The sequence below is a fragment of the Marmota marmota genome, unplaced genomic scaffold (assembly GCF_001458135.2).
Source record: "Marmota marmota marmota unplaced genomic scaffold, marMar, whole genome shotgun sequence".
Taxonomy (NCBI): domain Eukaryota; kingdom Metazoa; phylum Chordata; class Mammalia; order Rodentia; family Sciuridae; genus Marmota; species Marmota marmota.
The window spans coordinates 20,488,211-20,515,273 of record NW_026000249.1 but is presented as its reverse complement, the minus strand read 5'-3'; the positions used below and the strand labels follow the sequence as shown (position 1 = coordinate 20,515,273).

General features: G+C 31.7%; 1 protein-coding gene across 1 annotated transcript in view; it reads left to right on the top strand.

The window, feature by feature from the left end:
- Dmd (dystrophin) overlaps nucleotides 1–27,063 on the top strand; it is a 1,737,386-nt gene that overhangs the window by 844,497 nt on the left and 865,826 nt on the right. The window contains exon 40 of the mRNA XM_048796385.1: nucleotides 24,286–24,461. Within this exon, the coding sequence (XP_048652342.1) occupies nucleotides 24,286–24,461 (176 nt within the window). The remainder of the gene's footprint in view (nucleotides 1–24,285; nucleotides 24,462–27,063) is intronic.

Genomic DNA, 27,063 nt, shown 5'->3' with positions numbered 1-27,063 from the left:
TATATATATATATATATATATCATCAACTCTCAAAATATATTTAGTTTTCAGGAAAACTCACAAATTACTCATTTATAGACTTCCATTTAACATCCTTGACAAGATCTCTCTGTTTCCTCTGAACAACCATCTTTTGTTTGTATAATCCATTTGGAAATTAATCATGTACTGCCAAATGATATGTCTTTTTTTGTTTTTGTTCTTTTTAGATATACATGACAGTACAGCATATTTTGACATATTATACATATATCGAGTTCAACTTCCCATTCTTATGATTGTACATGATATGGAGTTATACTGATCTTGTATTCATATATGTACATTGGAAAGTTATGTAAATCTCATGTCTTCTATTACCTTGAACCTTTATTTAAAACTTTAACTTTTTATATGTTTACATCTTATTTCCTATCTCAGTATTAAGCTTCTGGAGAGTAATATTCTAATCCTATATTTATTTTAATTTCAGATTTAACAGAGTGCCTTACACATGGTAGAAACTCAGTAAAACGTGCTGATCTGAGTTAATAATGCTTTTGTCTATTTAATCTGAGGAAATATTGGCAGTTTTAAAACTGCACCACATGAATTTGAGTAATTGAGCCATTCGTTTTAGGTCTATTACATGACTTATTATACCATTTTCTCATAATCACAACTTATTAACTTTGTGTATGGGTATATTAATAATTATTATGAAATGCCAACAAGCTCAAAGGAAAATAAAAGGTATCACCATATTATAAGGAAAACCTAAACACTAATACATTCCTTTACTGGTATGGTAACCACTATATTGTGCAATGAAAAACAGAAAAGGTGTACTTCCTTAGCACATACATACATGCTATTCTACCCGTGTAGAAAAAAACAGACAAATTATAGGGGGAAATATGTTATTTCAAAATAGCGCCTTAAGGTTCACTCCAGGAGGAGCTATTTGAATGAACACTTTAACTGATGTTAAAAGCTCACACAAAAGATTGTGAAGTGTTTAATTGAAAAAAATGTAAGCCAACAAAGACTTTATGAAAGAAATTTCTTACAGTATATTTCACTTCTTTCCCTTACATTATGAAGATATTCAGCACCAAAAAAGTTTATTCAAAAACCATTTTATATATCATCTAATGAAAGCATGATGTCAAAATGATTTTCATTACTGATAACCTTTGTACAGCTTTCCTATGAATAATTCCCTAAGATTAATGCAAGTTTCCAAAAAGAAATGAATATGTAATCCTACAGTTACCTCTCAAGCTTTCTTTTTTTCTAACTCATATTTTAGATCCTCTTTCAGAGTAAAACAGGTTTTTCACTGTGTACAATTTTATTTCTGAGTTGGAAAAGTTCTCTTCCCATGTATTTTCCTGTATTAGCATGTTTTTATCCTGTATTCATCTATTCAATTTTGGCTGCCACAACCAAAGAGATAAAAAACACATATATCTGTAGTAGAAACTTTAACAAATGACAATAGGTGCTTCGGGACTATCAAATAGATACATGCCAGTTTTCTTCATACATTAAATAGAGCAGGATCTCTAAGCTAAAGAAATTTGAAGTCTATTCCAAATTTGTTTGAAGAACATTTGCATGAGACATTTAATATAGTATGAAGAAAAAACACATTGGGCTAGAAGTTGGAACTGATGGGCAATAAAAAAAATCTCATCAACTTAACTTCAATAAATTACTCATTTCTGTGATGGTTAATTTTATGTATCAACTTGACTGGGCCACAGGGTACCCAGACATTTGATCAAATGTTATTCATGACATGTCTTTGAAACTATTTCTGGACAAGATTAACATTTGAATTAGGAGTGTAGGCATCTTTTCATTCTTTGTGTGCATGGGTTTCATGTAATCAATTAAAGACCTAAATAAAACAAAAAGGCTCATTTAAAAGAAGTCCTTTTGCCTTATGACTTAAAGTAAGTCATCAATCTTTTCCTGTCTTTGTATTTAAATTGAAACCTTGGCTTCTCTTGGATCTCAAGCCTCTGTTCTTAGGTTGAAAATTATACCTTTGACTTCTCTTGTTCTCGACTTTGAATTTAGACTGGAACTAGAGTCATCCTCTATATCCATGGGTTCTGCACAAATGGATGAAAAAATTATGTATCAAAATGTTGCAAAGATGCATCAGTATTAAAGATGTACAAACTTTTTTCTTCTCATTATTCCCAAAACAACATAGTATAACAACTAGTTTATGGAATTTATATTGCATTAGTTATTATAAGTCATCTAGAGATGATGTTAAGTATATAGTTGGATGTGTATAGGTAATATGTGAATATTATCGTATATTACCAATATTACCATTTTGTGTGCTGATTTTGTTAGCTGAAGGGGCAGTCCTGGAACCAGTTTCCCATGAATACTACGCCATGACTGTATGTCATTGACTACACTAGGTCTCCAGTAGAACAAGTAAAAAATCTTGGGGATTCTCAGTTTCGATAATGAGCCAATTTCTTGTAATAAGTCTCTTTATCTTCTTGTTTTCTGATTAATAAAATTAGATTACTCTTTAATGTTATAGAATTTGTATAAAGAGTGGACCTAATATTTCATAGGGTTAATGTGTAAGGATTTTAAAAATGAATTAATATACTTTATAGGTCATTCAGTACTTTAGGAATTGAAGACAGAATAGCTCTTAATATTATTTTTAAATAGAATTTTTCCTTGTGTGTTTTTTTTTAATTTGTGAAACCCTGTTGTTATTTTACTCTGGCAAATATTCTAAGCTAAAGGCATTATTATAATACTTCATACATGAAAACTTTAGATATACCTGGCAGACATGGGTGTCTTCAAATTAATTTTCCTTTTTAGTTGACATTAACCACTGTTCTCTAATGTCCACTGTATATCAGAACAAATAATATTGACCATTATCTCCTACCTCCAACATGAGAACCCTTATCAAATTCTAATTTTTAACTAAAGTTAATGATGAGTTGAAATGAATGCATAAAACTCCCTGGTATTAGGAAAAAAACATCTCAGACCACCTGGTCATACTGAATATGGAAATATTGTTATTCAACTATAAAAGGAGAGAAAAATGTGAACAGAACATCAGAACACCTTATACAAATAAAAATATATTTATTAGCAGAAGACTTTCTCCTCTGATACATTTTTATAAATTTTGTTCATTTAGCACTTTTCTGAAACCATGTTATGGTTTGATTTTATATACAAATTAAATGTATTTGCCTAACACATTAAAGATCAATGCTGTTCAGTCACAATAAAGTTCCTTCAAAATTCGGCATAATTTCAAAAATCCCAAGTATTCTTTTGACTGATTTTTGTTTGTTTGGTTTATATAGTATGAAGAAAAAACACATTGGGCTAGAAGTCTTTGATTAAGTCAAAAGTCTTTGATTAAAAATCATTATCCAGACTATAAGAGTAATTCTCTTTAACAAGGAAGCCACATTTAATGAGTTGAATGTTACCCAGGATGGATTTATATTCTTACTACAGCAGAACCTGGGCCAGTACAAGCAGATTCTGGCATCTATCCTAGTTCTTGTTACTATTATTTTTCTTTATTAAGAACACAAACAGATTGCCTTTGTTTAGGGTTGAACTTCTCTTTTATATAATATAGCAAATATTTTGCCATTTCTGAGAAGAAAGAAACAGGCCCAAAATCATACCTGTGGTTATCAAAAATCCATTCACTGATAATAGAAGTATGGGAAAACATTCTGATCTAGTGCAAACATGTTTTAGAGGAAAACTTAGTCTGAAATGTATCTTGGAAAAATCAAAACTAAGCATTGTTTCTTTGCAAAGGAGCTTCTACAAACATGGATGCATCAACATTTCTCATTTTTCTTGCTGGATCCAAAATCTTTAAATATTGAAATAAAGTGAGTAACTTGGATACTGCAGTGTTTTTAGATTAAATAAGTAGTTGATGAAATAACCAGTAATTATATTGATTGTAGTTTAAGGCCAGGTTTACTATTCCCGGCAATACCTACCATTAAGTCACATTTCAAAGTAAGAACTGTTCCTGAAATCATATGTAAATATTTAGAAGACAATTCTTATCAGAAATGCATGATAAAGCAGGGGAAAATAATAAATTAATATGTAAGAACCAGTCACTGACTTCTAAGATCTAATTTTATCCACACAACAAATGTAAGTGGTAGTTGATAATATTATGTTTAAAATTTTACAAATGAATAAACTGAAGGAGATAAAGTGACTTGCTTAGAGTCACCTAACTGACAAACTGACAAACCGTGTCTCATAATTCTTAATCCTCTGAATTTTGTATTAAATCAATCACCTGCAAGTCTGTGATAAAGCACAAATTTCTCTTAAATATAGAAAACTAGTAAGTTTTTATTTAGTTTTATTTTGATTTCATATACAGTACACTGTTTTCGCAAACAAGGCAGTATATATCAGCTTTTAAAATAGTAGTTATTTATATATGTGCTAGAAAAAAAAATAGTAGGTGAGAGTTGCTACTAAATTATTATAATCTTACTCTTTCAAATTAATTAAAGAATTGTATGCTTGAATACCACAGAGTAGATAGAACACAGATGCAGTGCTTTTTTTTTTTAAACCAGGTATTGAACCCAGGGCCCCTTTACCACTGAGTCACATCCCAACCCTTTTTATATTTTATTTTGAAACAAGGTCTTGATAAATTTCATAGGTCCTCATTAAATTGTGGAGGCTGACTTTGAACCTGTAATCCTGCGGCCTCAGTTTCCCAAACCCCTGGGATTATAGGTGTGCGCTACTGCACTAGGCAAGGCAGTGCTTTTGAGTATAATGACCTGAGTATTTGAATGTGGTTGTGATCTTGCCATTCTTTCTTGATTCCAAGAGAAGATGGTAAACAAATGGATTTAAGAGCAGGGGTCATCTTAATTTTACCCAATGTTCATTTAGGCATTTACCCTCAACATTCATGAATACAAATAATGGTCTTGTTTCAAAAGTCATGCTGAACTTTGTAAGTAATTTAATAGTAATTTGGGATTTCCTCAAATGTAAATATTATTTTACATGTTTTATACTCATATACATAATAAATATAAAAAAATATATATTGAAATAGATACATTGATGGAGATGACCTTCCTCTTCATGTACATGTTTTTAGACACACTCCATTTCAATAGCCATGAAGATTCAAACACTTTGTCTCACTATTTTTCTCCCTGTGAACATGCACAGAGTAGTATTATCATTTGTGTTTCGGACCCAGTTAAGCTTATTTTAAAATATTTGGGAAAGGACAAATGGTAGTAGCATTAAAAAAAAAAAAAAAACTTGCTTATGGTGCTGGAGTTGTAGCTAAGTGGTGGAGAGCTTGCCCAACATGGGTGAGGTACTGGGTTCAATTCTCAGCACCACATAAAAATAAACAAATCAAATAAAAGTATTAAAAATATTTGCTTATAATTTTTAAACTTTACCATAGAAATGTTTGGAAAATGGAGATGAGTATTTTAAAAATTAAAACACTCAGTTTTTCTCCCCATAAATTGCCTCTGTTAACAGATTTTGTCTTGCTTTCTACCTTTTGATATTTCCTCAGTTTTTTTCTGTTAATAAGAGTGATACAATAAAATTTGCCATCTTTTCTTGATATTTTCCCAATATTTATTTAATAATTATATTCATTATAAATTCTTACTTTTGTTTTTTAATGATATATAAAAATCTCAAATATGATTGTAAATAATTAACTGAATTATTCTTACTTCTTGGGCATTTGAGTCAATTCCAATTTTGGTCATGACCATACTTGTACATGAATCTGTATATTTATAATCATATTGTGCTGCCCTTCACTGTGGGCTCCAGTCATTCTTCTTTTCTTTCAGCTTCCTTTTACTCAGACGTACCAAGCTCTTTCCTGACTAGGAGACTTCACACATTCTATCTTCTCCATCAGGAAGTTAATTCTATAATTCTATCATTCTTTTCCCATATCCCATTTAAGCACATATCCCATTTTCATCTAAAATTAAAACATACTCTAACAGTATCTCAATTGTTGGCCATTTTTATCCATCATTTCTCTTACAGTTCCTTATGCTTTTCTTTCATGGTGCTTATCACAATTTATATTTATTCTGTGTATGTATATGTTTGTTTATCCTTTGTACCCAAATTCAAATGTCATAAGGTTAGGAGCTGTTTGTATGCCAGATGCAGTACAGTCAATTGATATTTATTGAACAAATTAATTAATCTGCTTATTCTTGTAAATAAATACTATAATTTTATTTATAAATAAAATATTTCTAAATAAAAATAAATATCTAGAGCTAAAGTGTTAATGTTGATTGTCAATTAAAATATAAATGACAGGACTGGAGTTGTGGCTCAGTGGTAAAATGCTCGCATAGAATATGTGAGGCACTGGGTTCAATCCTCAGCACCACATAAAAATTAAATAAATAAAATAAAGGTACTGTGTCCATCTACAACTACAAAATATTTTTTAAATGTAAATGTCAGTGTTTAACTGAGCATGTAAGAGCTCTGTCAAGTTAATCTATGCTAAACAGTAGGCCACTTCTTCCTTCCTTTTTTCCATCCTTCTTTCTTTCCTTCCTTCCTTTCTTTCTCTTTCCAATCCTGGAGATGGAAACCAGGGCTGCAAGCATGCTAGGCTAGTGCTCTACCACTGAGCTATACCTACAGTAACCATAGCTTTCTTAATATTGTTAAAACTGGCAGACAAAAAACACTGGTATGTAGTAAGAATGCTAAAACATCATGCAGAAATTTTGGTTTTGATTCTCAGTTGTAAAAAGCAAAGATTCAAACAAATTACCTTCTGATGCTAAATTAAGAATGGTAGAATAATTTTTTTATGTTTATGGCTCTTTTCTGAATTCTTAACTTCTATTTTTATGAATTCTTTTCTTCTTGAAATAAATTATAATAACTTATTACCACGTTGATTCTTTCACACTGGTTCTAATTCATATGATTATCTTCAAAATAGAATGATTTTTAAATACTTGGAAAATAAAAGTATTCTGCATATATCATTGAGTTTATGCTATGCAATGTGGTTTGCTGACCCGTCATTATCACAGCATGGCCTATTATTTAAAGAACACACGGAGGCGAATCATTCTACATTACTGTTCCCCAGTGAAAGCATCACACAGTTGCAGCAATATTTCAAACAAGTCTCATTCAAACTTCTATTTTTATAGAGAAAGAAGTATTGTGCTTATATTCATTTCTGAACATTGGCCAATATTATTTACTGAAACATGATAGTTTAAAAATATGTCCGTTTGTATAACACTTGGCTCATCTACATAAGCTGGATTCCATAGATTCCATAAATGTAAGAATCAGACTTCCTTTACCCACTCCTTCCCAGTGTATATCTTGCCAGCAGGTGCATCTGAAAGAAATTAGAGCCTTGTTTGTGGCTTTTTTTCGAGCATGTTAGTAGAGGATTTTTCAATAAAAATAAATTACTTTTGAGCATATTTGTTTGGACAACAAAAAAATAAAAGATCCATTTGATTGATAGTGGACAGAATTTTCATTAAGTTTAACAACAGAAACACCAAAATTGCATCATTCACATTCTTGTTTCAAAGGAAAACAGAAAATTAGATTCAATAAGCTCTACAAAAATGTTCACTATGCATACTTTAACCATTAAATACATTATCAAGAATCATGTCAGCATGACATTATAATGTAAAGGCTTTACAAAAACATGCAACCCAATCTACAGATGCTGTGGTCCTCTCTGTATCATCTTGAAACTTTCTGGGTTTATAGTTCTCATTCTTTTGATTCACATTATTCTATATTGGTCTATTTGACACTGTCAGTATTTCTATATGGGAAATGTATTTGCTGATTTGTAATAAAAGAGTATACTGGGGAGATGAGTAGGTATATATAGATTCGTATGTTGTTACTAAATCTGGAATGCATCACAAATATCTCAGGTTGATCCTTATCCTCTTTTTTCTTACAATTTTTTTCATGTTAGGAATATTATATTGCTTTAAATGTCAAATATGAAGCTAGCCTTATTTTTTTTTTCTGATTAAAACATCCGAAGTGCTTATTTAAAGGAGCAAATTGAGTTTTAGGCTTTATTGATTTATACATTTTTTCAATCCACAAAGGATTTGAGACAGTGTATAACAAAATTTCAAAACTATAAAATGAAATATTAATAGAAAAATTGGACCAGGGGAGATAAAGAATAAAGCTTTATATTAATAACAAACAGAAAGGTAAATGCAAAAAAGGATGATATGGAGTGAGAGTTTTGAGGTAACACCTCCAAATTATGACAAATACTATTACTCTTCTATTCTGAATGTCAAAAATACATCTACAAGCCAGGCACAGTGGTCCACACATGAAATCCCAGTGGCTTGGGAGGCTGAGGCAGGAAGATTGCAAGTTCAAAGCCAGCTTCAGCAACTTAGCAAGTCCCTAAGCAACTTAGGAAGACCCTGTCTCAAAATAAAATTAAAAAGCATTGGGGATATAGCTCAGTGGTTAGGTGCACCTGAGTTCAATCCACAGTACCAAAAATAAATGAATAAATAAAGCAAAATAAAATTAATGCTATTTTTAGTCATTTCCCTAAAATAATATCATCTTGAAATTTTAAGTTCTCCTCTCTTCTCTCTGTTTTTATTTTTTATATTTGTACTAAGGATTAAACTCAGGGGCACTTTAACACTGAGCTACAGCCCTTTTTTATATTTTCTATTTATGTTGAAACAGGGTCTCACCAATTTTATTAGGAATTTCCTAAGTTGCTGACACTGACCTTGAACTTGAGATCCTCCTGTCTTGGCCTCCCAAATCACTGATATTACAGGTGTACACCACTACTCCCAGCTGTCTCTGTTTTGTTTGTTTGTTTCTTTGTTATTTTGTTTTGTTTTTGTTTGTTTGTTTTTTGATTTAACTCACCATGTCCACAGTGCATCAAGTAAATTAAAAACATGGCATTTAAAAAAAAAAGATTTGCATTTTTATTTTTTACTTATTTGCAGGGCTAGGAATTGAACTCAGGGCCTTGTATATGTTGGCTGAGTGCTCTACCACTAAGTGACATCTCCAACCCAAAAATATGACTGTTTTAACAACTTTTAAAACAAATTTTTATCTTTAGAAATTTTTATTGTACACATTAATTTGTTCAAACCTAATATACAGAAACATACCATTAAAGAGAACTATCAACTGATGATATTAGAAGATCTTAACAACTTACTTGAGAAATGAAATGTTATTCATGTTTTTGGATATATTTTGCCTACCACATATGGTTATATCCATAAAGGAACTTTAGTATCTACTTAAGTAATTGTGGTAGTAACTTACAAGTGCTGCTACCATTGTTAACAAAAATAGACAACCTTATTTGAAAATATTGCAGTTAAATGATTAAAATATAGTACTGGAAAAGATTAATTTATCTATTTTCTCGCTCTTGAGTAAAATATCCACATAAAAAATATCTTGTTTGTGTTAGATTATATTAATTTACTTCCTAAATAAACATAGCATTTTCTTTCTGATTATAAAACTGTACTACTTAATTTGTGAAAATATATTCAAAATAAAATGAATTAAAATGAATAATCATGTCATTTTATAAAACTGCCTTTAACATTTTTTTCTGAATATTCATAGAGTCTAGCTCTAAAATATTTTTCTTTTGAAGATTCTCCCTCCAATGTAGATTTCTCAACTCCCCTATAATTCTTCTTATTCTGTTCTTTTCTAAAGCAAACATATTGTTGCCATGCCAAATATATAAAATGGTTCATGCAGTAGGTTATCAGAGGACTTCAAACTTGTTCCAATGGTGAGCAATTGGACATCATGCTGCTCTTTTGGAACACATTGAAGTAGTTAAATAGTTACCTCATTTTAGGAACTGAGGAAATTTTTATTAGCTGAAAGAAATAAGTTATTTTTAAGTTGTTAAAAATGTGAAATCCAATTTTCATACTGCAAAACGGATTAAACCCAAAACATAGGAGCTCTTGTCCACCATATGAACAAGTTGTCATACAAATACAATTTAGCTGCCTCCACGTTGTATTTGTTAATGAGTATATGTTTGCTCTTTGTTCAGTCATCCAGAAATGCTCTTTAACAGGAATAGACGGAAAGCAACTTTGGTGACTTCTTCCTATTTTTAAAAATTGGGATGACGTTTGCCCATTTTCAGTGTTAACATAGTTCCTCAAAGACCAGTGACAGCAGGTTAGGACTGTGTTGTACAAGCTTTCTCATTTCCCTGGAATATAATTGGTCTGGGGCCAGAGATTTTAGCTCATTTAGAGCAGCAAGGTGTTCTTTTAAAATTCCTTCACCTATTTTGGGCTTCATTTCCCTCATACGGTTATGCCTTTTCCAGTCTGATGAACATACTCCTTGACAGAGCAGACAAGCAGAAGGAGCCAAGCAGTTCTGCTTTCTGTGTCATCTCTATCCCTAACTTTTTTCCTTCTGCCCAATCAGTAAACCTTCATCTTTCTGATTCTTCTTTTTCTAAACAGAAATAAAAAGGCCCTGAATATTAACTTTAACATTGTTACAAACCTTAATTCATTTCAGGCTTGACTTTTCTTCTTAGCTTATGTGGTTCTATATCATGCTTATGTGTCCCTCATTTCATCCCATGTTCAAACTCTTCTAGAATTTGACATCATTTGGGGATCCCTTATATAATGGCACATATCTCATTACATGTCACTCATTATTTTATATTCATTAGTACAATTCACCTTCATACTCTCAAAGTTTGGTTCTTAAAAACCTCCCAGTCTTTTTGATCCACTTTCTTTTTTAGAATTTAAGATCATGGACTCATTGTATTTTCCCTTCCTTACATACATACACATACACATACATACATACATACAGTCCTGAGTGACAGATGGCACTTTACTTGTCTTACAGATTATCCAATGTGATTATTGTGTATGGAGATAAAAGGGAGAATAATATACCATCCTTGTTGGTTCATTAAGTCTGTCCTCATGTAACCTGATTTAGATTGTGAAACCTTTTTAATTCTGCAGTATGGAGATCAACCTGGGTCTCAGTTCTATTCTTGTACATGAAGAGTCTATATGTACTTAAGAGAGAAAGAACTTAATTTTATTGGATGTACTTACTGTTGATACAGCTAAGGTAATGTGTAAGTGAGCACTGTTAAGCATATGAGAATAACATTAGTTTTGTTTAATTGAGGCAAAATGGAATAGATTTATTTGCAAGGGGATGAAGCACTTATTCTTATATAAAATTTGAACCTGTTTCATTTACTGCATGATTTCAACATGTCGATATATGTTTGTGTAATATTCAGATTTGGCCATCTGATATATTTTCTATGCTTTGTTACTGGATGTGGTTGTACTGATTATATGAGGAAATATAGGAGGATGTCCATAGAACTAGCAAACTCACAGATATTAAGCACTCAATCTGTCAATTTTGTCATGTGCTTTTACTCACAAAACTGACATCTCAATTACAAAATAAAACACTTAGGTCACCTGAGAAAGTTTCCTTATGCTTCCTTTCAGCCAGTCTTCAGCCATTATAAGCACCTACTGATATGATTTCTACCACCATAAATTATGTTTTTTTGTTTTAAATTCATGTAAATGGAATCATACAACATTTATTACTTTGATCAGTATACTATTTTTTGAGATTCTTCCATGTATGGCAAGCACCAATGGTTAATTCCTTTTTATTGCTGATTAACATTCACATATATGCATACATATATGTAACATATATATAAATAAAATATACATGTGGGCACACATTCATACATACATATATATGCCCACATTTTTCTGTTCTCCTTCAAATGGATATTCAGGGTTTTTTTGGTTGGTGCCATTATGAATAAAGCTACTATGAGCATGTGCCCAAGGTTTTTTTATGAGAACATTTTTTAATTTATTTTGAATAATACATGGATGTGAAAAGACTGTGTCAAATATTTCACATTATAAGATATTACCAAACATTTTTTCTAAAGTGATTCTGACATTTTATAATGATACTAGTAATGGTAAAGAGCTCCCTTTTCAAACTTTAATCTTGTCAGTGATTTTAATTCTTTTCAACTTACAAAATATGAAATAGCATGTTGTTGTGGTTTAAATTTGGGGGGATTTTGGCTCTTTGTAGTTATACATAGCAGTAGAATCCATTTTATATAATTATGCAAACATGGAATATATCTTATTCTAATTAGGACCCCATTCTTGTGGATGTACATGATGGTGGGTTTCACTGCAGTGTATTCATATGTGTGGAAAATTATGTCAAATTCATTCCACAGTCTTTCCTTTTCCTATTCCCCCTCCCTTCTCTTCATTCTCCATTGTTTAATCCACTGAACTTCCATTCTTCCCCTCTCCCCTTACTGTATGTTTGCTTCCACATATCAGCAAAAATTATTGCTCTGATAACTAACAACTAACAATATTAAGCATCCTTTTGTGTATCCATTTGCCATTCACATAGATTATGTCTGTGCAAGGTTGTGCCTTTCTTTTCACTGGGTGAAAGTAATATGATTTTGAAGTCATTTGTATTAGGTCCCTAAACATTAGTAACTCCATCTTGGTTCTGGGACTCTATCTTGACCAGAAACTGAAAGTTATATGATGAAAAAAAAAAAAAAACCTTAAGATACCCCATTACAATAACCCCAACCAAGGTCCCTAAACACACACACAAAAAAACTATTGTTACCCAACCACCTGTACCCAGAGTCAATTCTAGCTTTCTACTTTTCCTCATCCAAAATATTTAAGTTTCCATTAAAATGACACTGGCTGCTGCATCTTACCAAAAGGTGGCCTGGCAGATATTCTGTGTCAATAAACCTTTGCTTGAACTCAGAGTTATGTCTCTCATGGATATTTGTGCCAGCTACTCTAACTGTTGGTATAACCAGGAGTTTGGGAATCATAAATATTTTGGTATTCAGTTTCCTTTATTTTTTGTTTTCTCTATATACACTATTGGAATGCATTGTCCCTGCTCCGGAAAAAGTACACTGGCTCTGTAAAAGCACTGTATTATTGGTATCCTTGTCACTAATATGAAGTGCTGAACATTTTAATTTTCTTTGACCAGCTGCTAACAATAGTCTCTTCAGAACCATTGACACTAAATTTTTTATTAGAAGCCTGCTAGGTATTTAAAAATACAGAAATATAATTTAATTGTGATTTATGTCACATCTGCTATGCTTTTAGATATGCCTTCAGCATGCCCCCAAATCTTGCCATTTCACAATACACAATAAAAGATTCATTAATTCATGTAGTCATTTAGTCAAAAAACTGAGTCCCATAGTATGACTCAGAGCTAAAAAAGACAGTGTTCCTGCACTAAAGACAAACAAAATAATGAAGTTTATTCTATAGATTCAGAAAATAACCATAAATGAGACACATTCCAGGTGTGGTAGTATTTTATAGGACAAATAACTTTTAGACAAGAATTTATTCATATGAAAAATAGTATTTAGGATGCATTTTCATTTATCAATGTAATGAATGTATTTTTTACTCTTTCATGTAGCAAGCATTTTCTAGGCACTAGCTTGAGAAAAAGAGCTATGGTTTCTGCTGTAATGAAGTTCCTACTCTAGAGGATTAGAGTGAAAGTATTCCATAAGTAGAAATAAGAACGTGCATCATGGAGCAGAGAGAATGGGTAAAAGTCTAGGGAATGATCAAAGCATCCCCATTCAAATTCAGTTGACCAGTTGTACTGATATGTGAATAAAAAATTGGCAACTCTTTTTGACGAGCCTAGAAAGGTTACTTCAGGTATTCTATGAGGTTTTCAATGATATCTAAGCTATTTGCACTGTAATAGGTAGGCACTGAGTATTTGGTGTGAATTTTCAAGCAGGAAATCCACCGGTATAACTATCCACCAGGAAGAGTAATCTGAAAAATGTGTACAATGTTAAGTAGTTAGACAGTTTGAGGGAAAACAATTAGGAGAACTTATTTGTAACATAGATGAAGTGTAATGACACCCAGACTAAAGGGAAAGTGATGATGATGAAATCAACTGAGCAAGAAGTAGAACAAGTAGGTTCAGTAAGATAGAACTTAGATTGGGAGAAAGAAAATCATATAAAACATAGATGATTTGATAATTTCCAGCCTGGTAGGTAGGATAATGCAGATGTCATTCAAATAGTGAAGGAGACAAGAGAGAGCAGTTCCAGGGGCAATATTAATGTAAACTTGAAAAATATTTTCATTGAGGTTTTGCAAATGAAAATGATGCTGAGTGGTAGTTTAAAAGGGAAGCATCATTAGGAATAAAAAATTAGAAAACATTTACATGTGATAATAGCATCTTTTCCTTTAAACAATTTAGATTGTTAAGGAAGTCAAACCTGCCATAATTAGTTTTCACCTCTTTTTATAGCTATCCCTAAACTTTTAGTGACTCATTTGGATGAATGTGGAATTTTTCACAGAAGACATGCTTAAGTCCTCTGTTTATTCTTAGATTCCTCATGCTTGTATATTATTCATAAAGGTAAAGATTATTGAAATTGTAGAAATATGCTAATGACAGAGAAAGAATCAATTCTTGTCCCTAATGTTTTTAGTTTGAAGAGGGAATGTCCACTCAACAAGGATGTATAATTGTTTTTACGATAATCTCTTCTCATCTATTTCCATTACCATACAAAAAGATAATGAGTTAGAAAATAAAAAACCTAACCTCAAAAATTAAGGCTCGAATAAAAACTGTAGCTTATGTTTAATTCCTTCATAAGTTGGGAGAGAGACATATAAGGCTTATTGATACCCACCACATGCTTAGATGTGGAATGTTAGTGAATATCTTGGGGATTCTGTAATCTAAACTAAATGCTTAAAGTCAATTAATTGATGTTAGACACAGAGATCTGTTTTTATCCCTCTTTATCTTATTTCTGGGCCTTTCCATTCTCAACAGCTTGAGAAACTAAACCTTTCCTTAATAACTTGTTATTTGTGGTAAGTGATGAAACTTGGACAAAACTCAATTATTCTTTCATGTGTTTTTCTATTCTGGGGTGTTGTATATATCCCTAAAATTTACTTTTTCAGCATTTCCCAAATGAGAAACTAATCAAGGGGACTGTGATATCTTGCTTAGATTTCTGCTCAATTTATCAAAACACATTTCTCAAGCAATTATCAAACTAAAGAGTGCTCAACACTCTGCCTGATAATATAGGAAATGGGAAAAAAATCTGTCCTCAAGACATTTATAATCATAATTACCACAACCTCTCTGTTTTTTCCTTACTCTCTCCCCAAACATACACACACATGCACACACACACACACCAACAATCACACATGATCACACAATTAATTTTTTCTATCCTGTTCTCAAAGTCTCCATAGTTGTATCATAACAGAACATTGTATATAGTTATTTGCTTGCTGTACTCTCTCCCATAAAATTCTGTGTCCATGAGATGATGCAGTTTATTTATCATTATAAAGGACCATATAGAGAGTAGTTACCTTAATTATTTGTTAGAGTAAATGTCATTGGAGACACTACTCACCTGCACTGAACTATTTATCTATATTAAACAGTTATTTTTATATTGTGGTATAGCAAAAGCAGATGGAATTCTATAAAAATAGATGTGAAGCTAGACCAAAGTAAGTAATAAAATGGTGGGGAATTCTATGAAAATAGGGGAAAGTGGAGTAGATGAAGGGGGGATTGAAGGAGAGGAGGAGGGACAAGAAAAGGGAGGAATGGTGGAATGAAATTTACTAAATTACCCTTTGTAAATATATGAATATACCACAATGAATTCCACTTTTATGTATATCTGAAAACACTAATTTTTAAAAATACAGAATAGATGAAGTTTTAAGGCATGAGTTTATTTCCTCATCTATTATATAATAGCACCATTATATTTGTAAATCATATTTGACTATTGATTTTCACCAGTGAATGAGTAGAAGTTGTGATAGCAAAGTACAAGCAGCTTTGTGAGAATAATATTCTTTTATATTCTTTCTCATTTGTGAGGGAATCATACTCCTTTCAACTTTCAACATTATGCCCATCATGATACTAATTTATCCATCTGTTGGCAAATCAAAATAAAATATAGTAGATATAAAAGGGATAGTATTGATAAAATTAATATCCTGATTTTCCTATTAAATGGTTATCATAAATATTCAGGGAATCACAAAATATTTTTAGGTTATGACTTTTAATTCTGAATTTTCTTACAATAATTTGAATGAAAATGGAGAACCCCCCTACATTGAGAGCCAAACCCACACCAGGAAGCTTAGATTTCCTTCTGCCATTAATAATCTGTTATATTTTTTGTTCTGAGTATTTCTTCTAAGCTCTGGACCAGTGCACACAACTGATATATTTTCTTCATTTCTTTACTCAATGCATAGCTCAATCCTTTCTATTTACTTCCAAAATATCATTTGGTTCAATCTACTTTCCATTTCAACCCAGTCCTCCCCAATTCAAGCTAGCATCATACCTCATCTGAGTTCCCATAATATTTTGTACTTATTTCCCCTGCTTTCATTCCAGAGTTTCTCCAATCCATTCTTCCTTCTGCAGTCATTAATAACCAGGACTTAGCACAAGCCATGGACAATAGGAAGTGCTCAATAAAAAGTACATCACAGAGTGAACATATTTGATAAGTGTGGCAACTATTAAGAACCCATTCAGAAACAATGAATTATATATTTTAATTAATCATTTTCAGTCTATAATCAATCCCACATGCAAAATGCCTTGCTTTAAGAAAAACAATTTGGTTGCTGGTTTAATGCAAACATACATACTCTGTACCTACCAAGTGGCTTTTAAATATAAATATTTACTGATAATATTTATTAAAAACACCTCCAAGAGGAAGACAAATAAATAATTTTTAAATGACCTATGTCACCTTTCAAATACTCTGTCATAAAAGTCAGTTTTAGTTATGTGCACTATGTTCCATTTTGAAATATCTCTCATATATTCAAAACCACACTAGGAATTATGTAGAACGAATTATATGACTCAAACATGTGTTTTATAACTAAGATCATGTTATAAAAGAGCAAGCATGCTATGGACAAGAGCTTCCTTTTTTATTAGAGAAAGTCCAATTTTTTTTTTTTATCAAATTTAAGTAAATGGAGAGAAAAACAGCTCTTAAATATTCTGTTATTTTCCCTGAAGTTCTCATGAATGATTTAGAAACCAAGAAGGAATGAATAAATCTGTGAACCTAAAGAGGGCTAACTGGATTTTTAACAATGTTAAAACCTATTCACTTTGCAAAGTTGTGTACTTTATAAAAACAGTTTTCTTAACACTATTCATTTGCCTTTAGAGAATGGTGGAATACATTTATGCCCCACCTAAAGGCATTCAAATTATTAAACAAGTGTCTACTTCAAGAATATGTCTAAGGCCAGATTTAGTATGAAGCCCCCAGTTTCATATTCCTATAGGCAGAAATGTAACATATATATTTTTTTATTTTGAAACTACATTGAATCTCTGCTTGAAATTTAAGACTATATGATTTGTGAAGTTTTTTGTCCCCTCTCCCCCCCAGGGCATCATTTCATGGGAAAGAAAGGGAAAAAAAAGCTAGCAATACCTTTTTAAACTATGTGGTACTTGGAAAACTTCATAATGAATTCCTTTGGTGTCTACTATTATTGTTTGGTGTGCATTATTAGTGATAATTATGAACATATATATCACAAATGTGAATAAGATAAACACATCCAAAGGAAATTTCTTTGTAATTTGATATTAGGTAAATGTCTCATTAAAATAAATTGCTACTGTACATGATTTTCGTTTAGTTCATCAGCAGGATGTCTGCTTTGGAAAAGAAATGGTCTAATTCTAGTTTTAGAAGGAATTCTTATTATTCTTTTATAGCAAACATTATAAGGAACAGATGGAGAATTGTACCAATGAACATATCTACTATTATACCTCGTAGGAAAAAGAGAACATTAGATGAAATCTAAGAAGACCAACTCCTAATTCTAGTACCTGTGACAAACTTAACAAAAGCATGCATATGATTTCAGCATTTATTAATGGGATACAATAAATGTTTACTGAAATGAAAGCACAATAAGTTTAGGAGAAAGAAGAGGCTAAAGAGATGCTTTTTATTTCTGTTTGTTCACTTACAAAGACTGCTCCTCTTCAGTTTGATTTATTTTGTGAATTTCTAGTAAAGGATCTGCAGGTCCACAGCTAGAAGGTGAATCTGTAATACGGTTCAAATTTGGAGACATAGTGTATATGGTGAAAAGTAGAAAACACTCCTTCATTACAACTTTATCTCCAGCTACAAAGTCTAATATATACATTAATGACACTAAGTAGAAGTATTTTATATACACCCTATTTTGAGGAGGATCACTTAGCTCCTTTTTCAGCTCATATAGGACCTGCAGCAAGAAGGAATATTTAGAGTGACTACATCAGAGTTTGTCCCACAAAGAAGTCAGAAATCCATTCCCTCTTACTAGGAGTTAGAGCTAACTCAGTTTGCAAGTAGGAGGTGACAAAAGAGCAAGTTGCAACAGTAGAGGGGAGAAGAAGATGTGGAGGTATTTCAGACATTCCCTCTGTGCTGGGATGTTCCACTTGATCTTGGAGTTAATGAATAGGCCCAATTCTTGTTCTCCTCTTTCTGATCCTTTCTGCCTTGATTCTGATTGCTGCAATTTTCAACCTTTCCTAAAATTTATCATTTCCTCATAAAAATGTACAATTATTGTATAATAATCAAAAAACATTTTAATGTTTGAGGAAATGGAAAGGTTAGCTACCCTGATTTGATAATTGCACACTGTATACATATATCATATAATTATATTATACCCCATAAATATGTAAAATTCAAATAATAAGTATAAAGAATATTAAAAGAATGTTTCACATCTAAACAAATGATTGCCATGTTTTTGAATCATGTTTCACTTTTTTCTCATCTTCCTGCTTTATGTATATAAATATATGAAAATATATACATACACATATGTATATATTACTAATTTTTCCACTCTTGCCCCTCTTTTGTTCTTTCCAACTCATGAATTTCCAAATTTTAGCCATATTTTAATCTTTATGAATGTCCTCATCAGATGCTCAGTCAGTATCAGAAGGTCTTCCATCAGGGTAGAATTACCCAATCCATGGATGAACTAAACTGTATCCTGTCCCTGTGCCTTATTGTATCCCATGGGTATTTACCCATATGTGTTGCTTCCTAACAAAAATTCATTATCTTATGAAATTTGATAGTTACTTTCTGATGCATATTAAGATCTCTGAAGACAGCCTGGTGACTGTCTGCCAGTTTCACAACTCTCCACAGGTTCATTTTATTACATGTTTTTACTTGCTCAGTCTGTAAACTGAGGTAATGATTGATCTCTCAAAATAATTTCCTAGCAGAGTTACAGAAAAACTCTTGGACTGAATTCTTCATACATCTACTTGTTCATTGAAGATTCATTTTTCTTTACTTTATTTCCCTCTGTCTTTATCTTTTCTCCCAATCATATTTTGTCTCTCCTATTTTTCTCTTTTTCCCTTAGTTTGTACATTTTTGCCAGTTCTTTATCTCCTACAATGCTCATTCAATTTGTCATTTTACGATTTCTCATAACTGTTTCTTAGCTCATTCCTTTTCCTTTTCTTCATCTGTCACATTTTATTTTCCATTTGCTGTGTTTCTATACAGTTTTGGAAATTTTTACAAATAATACTTTTCAAAAATTTATGAAAAAAAAAATTTGTATAAAAGATACATTTCTTTTTTTTTTCATATCCTTCCCTCTCTAAAACTGTAGCAGTTCCTTCCTTGCCTATATTTCCTCTTTCACCCAGTTTGACCAGACATGATGGACTTAGATATATAATAGTGTCACTTTCTGCAATTTAGAAGCACATCTTAATTTAAAAAACCATGAAAGAAGTAAAGAATAATGCAGTCATTCTTTAAAAAAAGTACTCCTCCTACTCCCCTGTCCTCTTCACATTTCTAGCTTACATTTCTTTTATAATCTGTTTTGTACACCTTCTTTCATTCCTTCCCCCACCCCCCTGAGATTCAGGGCTTAGGGTAGAACTCTGGGCTTTTATGTTTTGAAAAATCTCCTAGGGGAGTCTGATATGCATTCCTTATTAAGAATGAATGTTTTAATATTGGAATCAAAACACAAAAAGCTTTCTAACTATGATGGATAATCCAATAGATTTAATTATGATTTTCTTTCTTTCTAAAACTAAGACTAGATGTTAATTGCCAGAGAAATAGATAAGGATACCTATGACAACAGTATATTAATATTATATCAAAGCTTAGAAGTTTCATTGGTAATGAATAATTCAGTGCTTACAATATTTAAAAGCTATAGAATTAAATTTAATTTTTGCTTTTCACTGTATGAACAAAGCTGATTGAGATTTTATGTTTACTTTTGTAAATCAAATGCTATCTATTTTCTGGCTCAGAGGCTAACTATAAAACACCACATGCAAATTTTTACTTCCTGTTTTGTTCCATTATTTTGCTTCCTTATGTTTTATCACTGAAAATTCTATCCCAGTAGACAATATACTATAAATGTTTCTCCTGGTTACTAAATCTCCCACAAATGCAGTAGAATATTTAGTGGGCTCTTCTTTCACAAAATTAAAAAAAAAATCTAAAGGCCTGATTTTGGATTCTATATAAATGAGATTTAGATCTAACAATTTTAAGTTATTGCTTCATTCTGAGCTATTCAATTCTCTCTGTTATCTGAGTAACAGAAATAATAAAACTCTTGTTGGCTGTACAATTGGGTCATGAAAGCCACCATAGCGATCAGCCACAATGTAAAAGGCTAAGATCAAAAATACAGTGCAAGGAGGCCAAGATAAAAATTCTGAAGCAGCTTTAGTTTATAACCTTGTAACCAGCAATAAGAATTCCTTGATTATTTAACAAAGACTCTTAGGCATTTTCTCTATCACCTTATTACTAGTAGTGGTGCTCCTGGACCAGCAGTATCATCATCCCCTTGGAACTTGTTAGAAATACAGAATTTCAGCCACTCTACAGAACTATTAAATCATAATCTGCAATTTAAAAAGATTTTAAAGATATTGTTGTGCACAGTAAAGTTTGAAGGTCAACTATCTAATTTGTGCCCCATGCATTTTTAAAAGTATGAGTTAATCATTGTAAATATTGGACAACATTGAGGTCACTCATTTGAGCCCTCTTTCCCTTCTCTAACCTTCTCAATGACTTCTGTGTTTTAAGCAGTTTTCTCCATTTCAGCAGTCACTCATGCTTGCATGATCCAGTATACTCAAAGCCCCTTCAATTCTTTCTTAACAGTTCATATTATTTCTAGCCTTTCCTTTTTGGTCCATTGTCAAATCTAGTATTAGTCCTAATTATAATCTACAAGACTCCTGTCCTAGCTATTTTGCATGTTTCCCTGCCTTGATATTAGTCTGCACTGTGCCTCAGAATTATACAGAAGCACAGCTCTAAACTTTATACTCCCATATTTAAAAACTGAGTTGTTATCTATTGAATTCAAATTAGCTATAAAGGCCTTAATAAAAATCAAAGTCCTCTCTGCCAGGCTGCAGTATATACCCACAGCTGAACCTTTCCTTAAACTCATGCTCTCATACACTGACATCAAATTCTACTTTATACTCCTGATTAGATCACAGAGATTGCACACCATAGGTCTCCTCTTTAGCCATCCCCTTGCTGTCCCTGAACCTCCATGTGCCTAAGTCCTACCCATTCTTTAAATTTCATAATTTCCCAGAAGTCTTTCCTGTTCATCTTCCTACTGAGATTCTCCCCCTTCTGATCTACTGTTTATGGTATGCTGTCTCTATCGTACTGTACATAATTTAATAAATTATCATTCACCACCGTGTCTAATCAACTAGATTATATACTGCCTAAAACCTACAGAATTATGCTGATATTTTTAAATCTCTAGGAGGCCCAATGAGAGGTATTAATGTTACTGGCAGCCAACTAGGGAGCCTGTCTGGATCCTGGGCTGGCCAGATTTGATACTCTGCCTACCTAAGAAAGAGGTGAACAGAGAAGAAAAGAAAATTAACTTTATGCAGTTTAATCAAACTGGGGAGAAGCAGTTAGATTGCTTCTCCACTGGTGGGTCCCACAGAAGCAGTTATAATTACAATTTATAGAAACAAATGTCAGGTGAAATACATATATAGATTTAGTTAGCCAAAGAACATGTCACTCTCTTCTTCCTTGCTGTTTGTCCTCAGCAAGAAGTAAAAGCAGTTATCAGGAAATGGATTTTAATTTCAAAGTGCTCTATTTCATTAATACAAATAATGCCATATGGATAATGAGATTGAACTTCCTTCCTTCTCTCTCTCCTTTCCTTTCTTCCCTTTTTCCTCCATTCTTTTCTCTCTTCTTACCTTCCCTAGTTCCTTTATTAACAGATTCACTTATACACTCAACAGATATTTACTGAAACTTCCCATATACCAGGTACAGTATTGTACTAAGAAGTAAGACACAATTGTAAGACAAAATAACTGACCTCAAGGAATTCATGATATAATAGGAATATAAACACAGTTTTTTATGACTGATACCCCTGTTACTAAGCAGTAACTCTCACATGCAACTCTGAAGTAGACAAAATGTAAAGACTAGGATATAACCAATGGACCAAAGTCAATTGGGAGCAAGGAAATATCACATATTTACTAGAACACATCTCATGATAATGGTCAAAACAGCTTGTGAAGGGTTCAAAAACTATGCATACTTTTTATTTGTTGTAAGGTACCATGTCCTTGACATTCTATTTGTTGATTTATGGAATCTTTTAATTGCTAGATATATGATACAAAAGTTCCAATATTAAAATAATAATATTATATGAAAATTGGAAAAAAAATAATGCCAAGAAGTTATGTGGAGTGAGAGTATAAGGGAGACTTGACTCTGTCCTACAAAATTATGTATTTATTTATTTATTTGGTAAGCATGTCCTGGGGATATGAACTTCATACTGGACCAAGGAGTAGAGGAATATAAGAATATTCAATAATTTTCCTTATATCTGATAGAACATTCTCCATATTTTATTATTATTTCAATAATATAAGGATCTGGACACAATTTAAATATGAAGGTATCTCAAGTTCTTAAGTACCATTTCATTTCTAAATTTTGGATTACTCATGTGTTATTTTAATTGCCTTATAAATTCTGTTATGTTTTTCAAAAAGGTAAATCAGGAGGGATTGTTGTTTTTATGTACTGGTAAGAAGGCATTTTCATTTATATGTGTACCTGGTTTTAATAGTCTCTCTTTTAGTGAAACAATATTTCTGACACGTTATTCTTGAAATTTCATTCACGATAAAAAAGTAGAAGATATTTAAATTGACCCTGTCAATGACTCATAAAATTGTTCTGGTGGCTATAGACTATTTTAAAATTTATTATTTTACCTTAGAGGTTTTTTGATGGGCCATCCCTGAAAGAAATTAATTCTCAGCTTTATGTGACCTTATAATGCAAGATAACATAGATAAGTTATAAACAGTTAATTTGACACAATTATAAACAGAATTTGACACAAATTTCTTTTTAATATAGTAATTCGTTATATTTTAAAGTCTCTAGAGTTTTTTTAATACTATGGCTAAACTATGTTTATTCTTTTTTAACCTCTCATATCGACAATCACTTGGAAAACTAAATACTTGGTTCGTATTTAAATTTTACAACACTTCATAGACTATTAACCATGGAACATCCTTGTGGGGACAAGAAATCGAATTTGCTCTTGAAAAGTTTTCCAGCTAATTGAATTGTAGGACATTATAACATTCTCTCACTGACAAGCTTACAAAAATAAAAACTGGAGCTGAACTGAGAGGGCACTTTTTTACTAACACATAAAAGGTGTCTTTCTGTCTTGTATTCTTTGGATGTGGGCATGTCAGTTTCATAGAACAACTTTCACATGGAGCTTTTATATTTCTTTCTCTCCCAGTACAACTGCATGTGGTAACACATTGTTTAATCTTTTCTCAAATAAAAGGATGTGGGGCTTCATTTTTGTTTCGCCTTTTTGGGTATCTTACAGGAACTCCAGGATGGCATTGGGCAGAGGCAAACTGTTGTCAGAACCCTGAATGCAACTGGAGAAGAAATAATTCAACAGTCCTCCAAAACAGATGCCAGTATTCTGCAGGAAAAATTGGGAAGCCTGAATCTACGGTGGCAGGAGGTCTGCAAACAGCTGGCAGAAAGAAAAAAGAGGTAGGATGATACATAAAATAGGAATGCTAAATTTTAAACAGAGTGATTTAACCTGTCCTTTAAAAAAGATTTCATGAATTCTAGATAGGGCAGGGGCGGGGAGGGGAAGGGAGTGGACAGGGAATTAGCAAGGATGGTGGAATGTGATAGAGATCATTATCCAAAGTACATGTATGAAGACATGAAATGATGTCAACATACTTTATATACAACCAGAGATATGAAAAATTGTGCTGTATATGTATAATAAAAATTGTAATGCATTCCACAGTCATTTATTTTTAAAAAATTAATAAAAAAAGAAAAAAAGATTTCATGAAAGAAGATTATAAGCAATATTTACTTTAGGTTTCACTACATTTGTTAGTACATTCTTGAAAAGGTGTTTAGGCCAAAAGTGTTGAAATCTAAATGAAAAACAAAACCCCCCAAAATTATTGTTGCTTTCAATCATCATTTAACTTTACCTTGGAGTGTATTGAAGGGTTTGAAAGCCAAATGAATGCTACTGCAGTTGCATAGATATTTTATAAATGCAATGTTGTATTATGCTTCCAGTTGTTTATGCTAATGTTTCTTATTTCATAAAGGAGAAATTGGCCTTTATTTACCAAATGAGACTATTGTTATGAACAATGAAAACAGTTCTATTGCCAAGCCCTTGCATCCTCCCTATCATTTTCATAATAGGTGAATTTTAATATGCAAGACTAAGATACCTCATTGCTGAATATCTTTGGTTAAGATGTGTTAGAAAGAAGGTTTTGGAATTATATTCATTGCCTTTTCCCGCCTCTTCTTGCCATTTTTGCTTATGTTGCATTATTTGAAAAGTAGATATTGTTCATATTCTTATATGAAACAAACATATAGTTGACCTACACACACACACTCACACACACACACACACACACAAAGTTTGCCAAAGTTAAATACTAATAGCATCATCTAAATATATATTTTATGTTATATCTGGGTATAGAAAATATTCTTTTTTTTAACTACATAAAATAAAGACCCAATCTTGGTAACTAAACTTCTTTCTTGGAAATTCATACATATTTTTTCCTAGATTGAAATCCTTCTATTAATTGTACAAGTATTCCATTATTTGAATAACTAATATGTTTATATGATGAACAGTTTTAAACCTGTGTAATGTCATTTCTGAACTAGGCTCAATCAGGTGTAAAGTAAGAAATGAAAATATTTAGAAAAATTGAATATAATTGTATAAAATATGTATCTTTAATATATAAAGTTGATTAAATTGGAAGATTGATTTTCTTTAATATGTATAAAGTTGTTTCTCATTTTTAAATATTTACTACATAGTATTTGAATAGAGCATACTACTATTTCCTCTGATAACTCTCACCTGAATTTTTAAAATGTTGTTATATGTCATTGACTCTTTTTATTAGTGCATATTAATTATACAAAATGGTGAGCTTCAAGTTGGCATATGTGTATATGCATAAAACAGTTTGATAAGTTTCAATCCTATGTCATTGGTTTCTAAATGCAAGTTTTAATTTATGAATAAAGACGAGACAATATGCCTATTTTACCAAATAGGCTCTAGAAATTTAGATCCTCCTAATTTTATAAGAAAAAGGTATATGCTGACTCTATTGTGAAAAATTATCCAAATTGTAGGTCAATTACACGAGGGATTTGGCTATAATAATTGGTTAGAAATTCTCTCCTATTTAAATATTTTGACCTACATTAAATATTGCACTTTTGTGCTTTAAAAAGTCAAGATCAGCTTCCTTGAGGTTTTTGTTTTTAAACTCAGCTTTTAAAGTTGTCTACTTTGTGCTACATTTTAAAAATAAATGTTAGTATATTTAAATTTCCACTGAGATCAGTTTTGTGGCCTCAGGATTTTTATATCATTTAAAGTTTTATGAAGAGTAAAAATGTAATAAAACATAAATGTCAATTCTCCCAATGTACTCACAGCTATTTCCATGTGTCCAAAAGCAACCCAAGTATAAATAAATAAAATAATATTTCATAAAGAATATGTTAGCCTAACAATTGTGAGAGGGCTGTAATCATGAAACTGTTGTTAATCAATGGCATGAATTCAGTGCTATTCAAGTAGATGATAGAAGAAAAGAGAAATTATTTACTGCACAGGTAAAATATTTGATACGATTTGACCTGCCAAAAGTGCTCTTCATTTGTAATGGTACTTATATACAGCTGCTAGAAATATTTAACATATCTTAGTCCATAGGCATACATGAAAGAAAGTGGGTAACTTAAGCAAAAAGTCTACAAAAACTATTTGGAGCCATTTTAGCTACACAACCTTTACCCTGTCTCAATGAGAATGCAGCATATCAGAACTAGAAAGAAAATTTTCAGAAATATTTAAATACCATTGGACATTCATCAATGTTATCCTATGATGGAAGCAAATGAAGTATAAAATATAGTCAATTAGCTGTGCAATTTAAGACAGAAAATTCACTTGCTTCAATTACATAGTAGAGTTACTGGATAAAATCTACATGTTTAGATATGATAGTAATGAGTTCAGTGATGTTTTGCCACCAAAGTAATCTTCATAACAAGGAGATACGAATGA